This window comes from Meleagris gallopavo, chromosome 4, assembly GCF_000146605.3.
Source record: "Meleagris gallopavo isolate NT-WF06-2002-E0010 breed Aviagen turkey brand Nicholas breeding stock chromosome 4, Turkey_5.1, whole genome shotgun sequence".
NCBI lineage: Eukaryota > Metazoa > Chordata > Aves > Galliformes > Phasianidae > Meleagris > Meleagris gallopavo.
In genome coordinates, this window is record NC_015014.2 from 58,767,351 (window position 1) to 58,776,401 (window position 9,051).

The 9,051-nt window shown below is 38.6% G+C and overlaps 1 protein-coding gene across 1 annotated transcript in view; it reads left to right on the forward strand.

Annotated features, from left to right (window-relative positions):
- SLC2A9 (solute carrier family 2 member 9) overlaps nucleotides 1–5,108 on the forward strand; it is a 47,043-nt gene extending 41,935 nt beyond the window's left edge. The window contains exon 7 of the mRNA XM_010710437.3: nucleotides 1,744–5,108. Coding sequence (XP_010708739.1) covers nucleotides 1,744–2,001 — 258 coding nt within the window. The 3' untranslated portion in view covers nucleotides 2,002–5,108. The remainder of the gene's footprint in view (nucleotides 1–1,743) is intronic.
- Nucleotides 5,109–9,051: the final 3,943 nt, after the last annotated feature.

Sequence of the window (9,051 nt, forward strand, 5' to 3'; positions counted from 1 at the left end):
AGTCCACGGGCAGTTTTTCAGACGATGCACTTCCAAGCCTTTCCTATTACAGTCAGGAGCTGAGGGTCTGAACTAGATAATGAATTATCCATGGAAAAAATTGTGACCAGGCAGCCATGAAGCTGGAGAAGTTTATTTTTTTTCTTCCTCATTCCATGCATGACTTCATATTCTTCATCCATGCTATATATTATGTATACTGAGCTAGTGAAACACAAAAATAGTCCCAGGATTTGCATAACCCTTTAGGATTCCTTACCTACCTGTTTAATCAATGGATATACAGATGGCATGTGTGTATGTGTGTGTGTGTGTGTGTGTGTGTATGTGTGTGTGTATGTGTGTGTGTATGTGTGTGTGTATGTGTGTGTGTATGTGTGTGTATGTGTGTGTGTATGTATATATATATATATATATCCAGGAGCTTGGCTAATATAATTTATATTGGAGAAATAAGAGAAAGTCACTCACCCTGTCCTGGGCTCGTGAGATGAACTCCTGATGGAGCAGATCTCCAGAGGGATCCTTCCCCACTGGCAGTCAGCTCTTAAATGGGTCTAGGAGAAGTGGAGCCAGGCTCCACCCTTTCCTGCAGCACAGGTGATTTGCCTTCACCTGTGCTCCAGTGGCTGACTCATTGCTCGCCTCAGGTGATCAATCAAAGGTTCAGGCCGTGATTCAGCAGCCCCATACACCACCCTACAATATAGAAATGAGATATCTAATTGTAGTGGACGTATAGCAGAAAATCTGTGGAAAGTTGGTGTTACGTCATGGTTTAGTGCTGTCATAATTGTTTCATATACATACATTTAATGGCAATTGTAAATACGTATGTCTAGGAACTCACAGCCACGAGTTTTAACCAGTGTCAGATTTTTCCATTCAAACACCTCACATTGAGTCTGAGACATCAATTTCTCCCCGTGCTCACTATTCACGACCTCACACAAGGCATTGTGGAAAGACTGCCTTATTTGTGGATCTGGAGATACCACTTTTTGTTAATTAAAGCAAGTAAAAATGTTCGTTAGACATTTGCTTTAAGAGCTCAAAAACAACTACAGGAAGCCTGGACCCTTTGAATTTCTTCAGGAGTTAGGCATAGTAGTTCTTGCACTCCTCTCTAGCAAGAAAGTACATTTTATGGATTTTTTTCTTCTTGAAGCTCTTGTAACCTTGGAAATGATAGAAATGTCTGCCTTTTTTCCTCCTTGTTTATTTTGCAAATCTCAGAGCTGTAACATCTGTGACGCCGCTGCCTCTGGCTATGACAGGTTTCTCGTCTGTCATGTACAGCTGCAAGATATCACAAAACCATGCCTTCTTTTTGTACCTAGAAATTGAGAGGTTGTATTCAGAGCAGCCTGGTGAAAAACCTGCCTTATCTCCAGCAGTATTGCACAAGTGCAAGGCTGGGTCAAGCTATGCAGGCAGCAGAAGCCCTGCTTCCCCCTGCTCCTAGTGCACGCAGCCCCAGCCTGGTGCTTTCCGCACCTCTGCCTGCAGCCTGTTGCTCTGTCTTTGGGCCACTGGTGCTGGAAGAGCTGCAGATTCATGCATTTTTATGAACTTCTAAGGCACTCTGACTTGCAGTGAATGCCAGCACTTACTGTACTTGCTTAAAAATTGCTCCACACCACCCACTTGGACTTTCACTCCATTCCTGATGTTGATTTTCTTATGACTTTTTTTTGCCTTGATGCATGCAATGACCAAATCTCACTTGTTTTCTGTTCACAGAGCGGTTTACAGAACTACTGCTTCCTTGTGTTTGCTGCCATCTGCTTTGCAGGAGCGACCTACCTGTTTTTTGTCCTGCCTGAAACCAAGAACAAAACACTGAGTGAGATCAGCCATGCATTTGCCAAAAGAAATAAAGTCTCCTTGGAAATGCAAGAAATGAACCATTACCCAGAAGAGAGGAAATCAAGTGCTGAGCAAGAATCAAACTTCACTTCTTCAGTGGACAATGGGGAAACAAAACAAGCAATTGTCTAAAATAGGGATGTTCTTTTGGGGTGGCTGGGGGAAAATGCATTCTTTTCATTGAGTATGTTTATAGCAATTGTACTTTAATGTGACAACATGAACTATTTCCTCCTCAGTTATGTTTTAAAGTGAGTACGGGTGAACTCGTTAGCAGCTAGGGTGATGTAGGGGAAGCTGGAGGCAGAGTAGCAGCAGCTGTTTAAATAAATAAGAGCCAGACTTTTCTTGGACACCTGCAAAGTAGTGGGGTGGAGGAATATAGAACTGGGGAAGCATACTGGCAGTGGGGAGCAGTAGTTGGCCAGGCACTGTTGTGTGCTGATGGTGAGGTGTGTGTGCACCTGGCAGGAGATGAATGGGAAGGAATGCCAGCAGGGATGGGGTTGCTAGGAATCAACATGAGCCAACCTGAAATGGGACCAGCTTGCCTTGCTCCCAGTTGATAAGCCTACAGATGAGAAGTGAGGAAAAAGAAGACAGGTGATGCTCCTCCAACCTTCCAGTCCTTCTCCAGCTATTTTGGCTTTTCTCTGCTTCTTATGAAGACCTCCCAGCTTTCCATAACTGGGGAGCTGCAGGGCCTAATGGGTTTCTTTATCTGACCTGCAAATCATGATCTAACATTTTCCTATAGTTTCTGAGTTTTCTGGCACTGCATTTCTGTGAGATAGATATACATATTTTTATAAGACTGTTTCTAGAATTTTTAGTATGAAAGGAAATCTAACCCTCATATTGAAGGGAAAGAACTTTGATAGTAGTTGTAGGGTGTAGCGTTGAAAGAAAATCAAATACCAAGTTTCCCAAGGCTGTTTTTTTGTTGTTAATTTTTCTTTGGGGTTGGCTTTCTTTTCTTATGCTCTGTTTGTGTAAAATGATAACCAATTCCTCTCTTTCAAGTTCCTTTTAAAACAAGTCTTAGCAGCCAAAATTTCCCTAAGACCCGATAAACACCATTTCTTAACACTCAGATTTCCAAAGGAACTTGGAAAACTATTTCTTATTTAGACATTAATTTAGGCTTAATTCTTAAGCTTGGGACCTTCTCCATGTTTATAAGTTTCTAAGCTATTTAATGCTCTTAAAACTAGCCTTAAGGTCTGCATAATGTCATGATAGCAAGACTCAGCAGGTTGCCAATGGTAGGTGGTCCATTGCCTTTCATTTAGGATATTTTTAATGAACTCTTATTCCCAGTTTGTAATTATGATAATGTTTCTTCTTGTCTTTTTGAATAAGTTGGATGCTAAGGGTGTAAATAAGCACTTGAATAGCTGTTTTTCATATGAAAAGTCAGTGCTACTCTCAGTGAGGAGTATGGCGCAAGAAGCAAGTGCAGCATTTAGGCAGAGCCAGCTGCTTCCATAAGTTATATTTACTAATGTGTAAATTCATAAATTTGGGATTTAAATATATATATATGTATATATGTATATACTCATATATATCTAAAATATAAATGTATGTATGACTATACATATATTCATATATAGAGCAAGAAATAAATGGAGAATTGCTTTCTAGTATTTGTTCTATTCAGACTTCCCTGACTACTAAGCTGCTTATTGTTTTGTTTTATACTGTAAATTAAGATCAAAGATCCTGATAGCTATTACTTCTAAATGATGTATAGGGTATACTGTGATTTATTTATTTGTGATATATTTGCTGCACACACCGTAAGCATAGATTATCTAATAGGGCAATTTCACCATTGGGTCACAGAAGAAAATTGTTCTGAGACTTTATGCCTGGATTCATGCTGTTTTACTAGGATAGAGATTCAGCAACAAGTAAGATGAAAAAAAAAAGATACATGTAAGGAAGAGAGTTAAGAATGAAGATTCAGATTTATGATACTGGTGCTACTTTTAAGAAACTGAATGAATCAGAACTATACCAACTGATTATGAGATATACAAGCTAATCAAATACTATAGAGTAAAAGTAAGAAAGGTGTCTTCAATAACCCCTTCTAAAGTTGTATACCTAGCAAATGGATATGTCTTTTGGTGACTGTTGTTGCCTACCCACGTGAGGCTTTCTAAGTGGTGGCTAGGTAAAAAATGAACTTGAACACTGCCCCTGCATACCATTTCCAGAAGAAATTCTTCTACTGCCTGTAGAGCAAGGCTGGCAAGTTCAGACCCTCTCATTCAGGTTTGCAATTAGGGCTGCTGACATGAAATGATGTGATCTTACTGAGGATGGACTAGAATCCACTATAATTATTAAAATTAGAAAAATGTAGCACTCAGTGCTATTCACTGATGTGCATTACAGCAAAATTATCAACAAATAATGCCTACCAGATAACTTCAATAAAATATCATGTTGGCCTGATAGAGCAGTGCAGTTGGACTTCTGCAACAGGATAAAATTTTCTTACAATTGTTTAAAGTGGCATCTGGAGCCCAGCTATAAACATGTTGATAAAAGGATGTTCAATAGAATTTCATATCGCAGCTTGGGGGATTGTGCATTATTAAGAACAGGGGTTGTGTCCCCCTTGCCCATCTCTCGCCATAGCCCAGACAGACACACTCCATATACACACTTTCTGCAGACAGTGACTGCGGACAAGGACAGCAGTTGCCTCTCCTCTGCCCTTTGCTCCAACCCATGGCTCAATTGCAAATAGTTCCATCCTCCAGATGTGCACTGGTGCAGGTGCTCTGCTTGCTGACTAAGGCAGTGGCTGCTGTCTCCTCTGCTTGGGGCTGTGGAAGTTTCTGAGGAAGCCGCAGATGTGCGGGTACTGTGTAACTTCTCATCTCTGACCCTGAAGAGAGTTTTGTGTTGTTAAATTTGTTTGGTAATTTTTTTTTTTTATTCCAATGTTATGCTGCTATAGCTTCTCCAACAACAAGAGGACAACACGGAAAATATCACCAATGTGTTGTTTAGTTTTTTTGTTGAATGTGTCAAACTGTCTGCAGCCATGTGTTTGTCAGTGGTGCCGTGTGGGGCCAGTTTCAGTTCTCCAGTTTCAGGGAGATACCATTACTTGGCTTTTCTTTCTAAAAGCATTGTTGGTGGGTTGTGTGTGCTTGATCAGCCATGTCCATGCACAAAGACTGCAAAATAAATCTTTGCAATTAAATATGTGATTGAAATTTTCTTCTGGTTAAATCTGAATCTCCTCAGCTGTCCATGTTCAGCTCTCTGGACGTTCTGTATGTCCCAGTACAAGGCTGTTTGTCCCTTCATATGGATGACTCAACTCAATTTGGATTCTGCCTTTGGCTAGTTGGGAGTTATGGGGAAGAAATATCAGCCCTGAAACTGTATGTTTTATGGAGTATTACTTATATTCTTCTTCCTAAGACAGATTCCACACTTCATTCTTTCATATGTTTATATTATTAGGCTGTGGAAATAAAAATAGAGGTATCGATGAGGGGTAGATGATTAAAACTGGCTAGTGGTAGAAATAAAAGTGTGTAAGAGGTGTGTTATTGAACCCAGGGGGCCTTTTTTGCAGAAAGCTGCCATTTGCTATCAGTGATTTTGAGTTGCTAAAGTTCTTTCTGATGTGAAATTCAGTCAAATGACTTTCTGGTATAGAAATATGCAAAACTTGAGATCTCAAATACGCATAAAACTTGAATTTCATACTTTGGGTTCTGAAGCCAATTTTCACTCCACAAGGATCTGCTTTCTAGTGGGGGAAGATGTATTTCAGCCATATGGGAGAATTTTCATCTTCAGACTCAAATGCAGGAAAAAAAAAACAACAAAAAAACCACCAAAACAACAGAAATTTTCTTTCTTCCTTTTGACTATTTTTATGTTATGGAGATCACCATGCAAAATATTACAGCTCCCATCACCTCACACAACAGGAAGAACAAATCAGAGTAAAGCATGATTAGGAGACACCTGCCGTGTTTTTCTTTCAGCCCAAGTTCAGAAAAAGCATCTGAAACGCAGTCTAAAAATCTGAACTATATAGACAAAAATGGTGAAGCACGTTTGTAAATTCCAAGATTCCAGCTGTTATGTTAACTGAGCCCATACTTAATCCTCTCTGGAAGTAATGTTATTACAGAGTGAACCCTGTGAAGAGGTGAATTTCATGGCAAAGGCTTGGTGCCTGGGCTCGTAATTGAGTTATCACAGCTCAGTAAGCAATCAAGCAAAACCTGAGTCACTACAACTCTCTTGCTTGGTAAGCTAAGCTGCATTAACGTCACTTTTGCTGTGACCTAAGAGAAACACAGAGCTCAGAGGATAATCAGGGCTCCTTTACGTGTTTCTGCTACAATTCTGCTAAATTTCCTCCTACTCCAGTTAGTACAATAAACAAAGCAATCATGAGGTTACAGGAATTTGTGATTGTCTTAAGATAATTCCAAAAAAGTAAAAAGTAAAATATAACCCTGCTAGGCCCTCTGAAATACAACCTGTTAAGAGATGAATAAGAATGAATTTGTCTGCTGTTTGTAAGCTGCCATTGTAAGACATCATGATAAGATCTAAACTAAAAAAGGGGAGATTTAGATTAGATGTTAGGATGACATTCTTTACATGTGAGGCACTGGCACAGGCTGCACAGAGAAGCTGTGAGTGCCCCATCCCAGTAGGCACTCAAGGCCAGGTTGGATGGGGCTCTGAGCAGCCTGAGCTGGTGGGGGCAGCCCTGCACATGGCAGGAAGTTGGAACTGGTTGAGCAGTACAACCCCAAATTTCATATGGATTCATCTCTTTGAACTAAACTTTACTCTCTTTTTATATGCATATGTGTACAGAGAGAGATTGGTTTATGGTATCCCATCATAGAAGATTGGCTATCTTAATTCTCATACTTTTTTAAAAATAGGCCATTTGGATATTATTCTTCAGAGGAAGAATGGAATTTTTTCTTAATTATGTGGAACTATATATCTTAAACAAATGTGAGGTAAATACCAGTATAAGAAATTATAGTTACTTTAAAACAACACCACAATAAACCAAGGTTAGACAATTCATGTTCTGTCATTGAGTTGCTGAAACCTTATCTTCCTAGCTAAAAATCTCTACGAGCTGTGATAGACCAATCATTTGGATATTAACAGTAAAGTTAGTTAGTTCAAGACTTTTCCTGAGCGGTGATGCTCAAATGACTGCTAATATATAGTAAGAGAATCAGTTTCCTTTTGTCAAATATGCTTTAAAATGAGTATACGAATAGAAAAGTTATCCTTAATAGCAACATTTGAGCTTTCTTTCAAGGCATCAAAAGTGCTCTTAAGACTCTTTTTATCCAACTAGAGAACAGGTTTGTATTTAAGTCCCTCAGACAGCAGGATGTATTTACATATGCTTTAGCTTGGGTTAAGCCAAATAAAGTCTTCCAGCATCTAGTATAAAACATGCTGGAAGGAGTTTCAGGTATCACTCTGAGTTGACAGTGAAACCACTGATCAGTTTGCACCAGTAATCAAAAGAAAAAAGGGACAAAGGAATGGCAATAGGAAACATGAGAATAATGTAATATTACATGTCTGCTCTCCCCTATTTTAAAAAAAAGCATAGAAGGGTTTAGGCGATTCGGGTCTTTTTAATGTTTTAGGAAGGTTAAGGAAAGTTAAATAGGTAAACAGGATGAAATATGGCTGAGGAAAAAAGAATACAAGACAGCTTGTTTTTACAGTGAATGGCTCAGGAATGAGCAATTAAAGTAAATATAAGACTAATAGAAAAAAAATTATTATTTTTAAAAATAAAATTAATTAAAATAAAATTAAATAAAACTAAAATTATTAGTTTTAAAATGCATAACTAAAATTTTAGAATTCATTGGAACAAACTCAAATTAATCAATGTTATTAGGATTAAATATTTAAATTCACGGTAACATTACAATTGAAATTAGGCAAGAGAAAAAAGAAAAGCTACAACTAACAAGAGAAAAGAAAATTCTCTAAGGAGCTCAGTAGTCTGTAATTGGCTATTACATCCATCTTTCACCTTCTTTTGAGATGCGTACATAATTCATAGAGGTAAGATGATATTCCATGTGGATCATTGTTCAGTCACATTGTCATAAATTTACAGCTTGCCGTGAGAATTATGGGCTGACCCAGAATCCAATAGAATTGGGAAAATCCCAACACTAGTAGGAAAAAAAAATCAGACATTCAGTTTTATACGTTTCCAGAAAAATACCAAAGCCCGTAAGTTTTCTCCATACAAAAGAACTTTTCAGATGCAAATTGGAACATTATGCCTAGTGATAATCATTGGAAAACTGTGTACTGAAGTTTCTTTCTTTGCTCTTTCTAAGAGCTTCTTAAATCAATTTTGCAAAGATATTACATGGTACAAGCCTTTTTTGGTTATTCACATTGGCTGATAAATATTAGAAATAGAAATGAGTATTAGTAAGAAAGAAAAAGATGGAACAATACAGCAATAGTAGGAGGTGAATCATTATGTCTGGCAAGTTTCTGTATTTTCTGTGACAGCTGTATGGATCACTTAAAATTTAAAAGCCTATTAGTTTTTGGTGGTGGTTTTTTTTTTTTTAATATTCTCAAACTGTATTTGTAGGTGGGGTCAGCCTTGTGGTACAAGCTAATGGGTTAACGAAATGGAATCCAAATGGAGTGGGTGGTGTCAGCACACAGGATGTAGGAGGTGGTAAAGCGATGATCACTCTGGAATGCAAAATTGTTCCAAGTACTAAGATAACTTTTTTTCAAATTTAGAAGTGACAGAAAATTGTAACACATCATACATGCTTTCACTGTCATTACGCTACTTGGAACGACTTTAAAAACGTAATTTGAAGGCAAAGACATTTCTTTTGTCTTTCAAATGAAAGATCATAAAATCAGAATCATAGAACATCCTGAGTTGGAAGGGTCCCACAAGGATCATCAAGTCCAACTCCTGGCTCCATACAGCACTACCCAAAACCGAAACCCTGTGTCTGAGAGCAGTGTCCAAATGCTCCTCAAACTCCAGCAGCTCGGGGCCGTGCCCTGGGCAGCCCGTTCCATGCCCACTGTCTGGTGCAAATCCTTTCCCTAACCCCCAGTTGCTCCTCCCCTGGCACAGCTCCATATGTT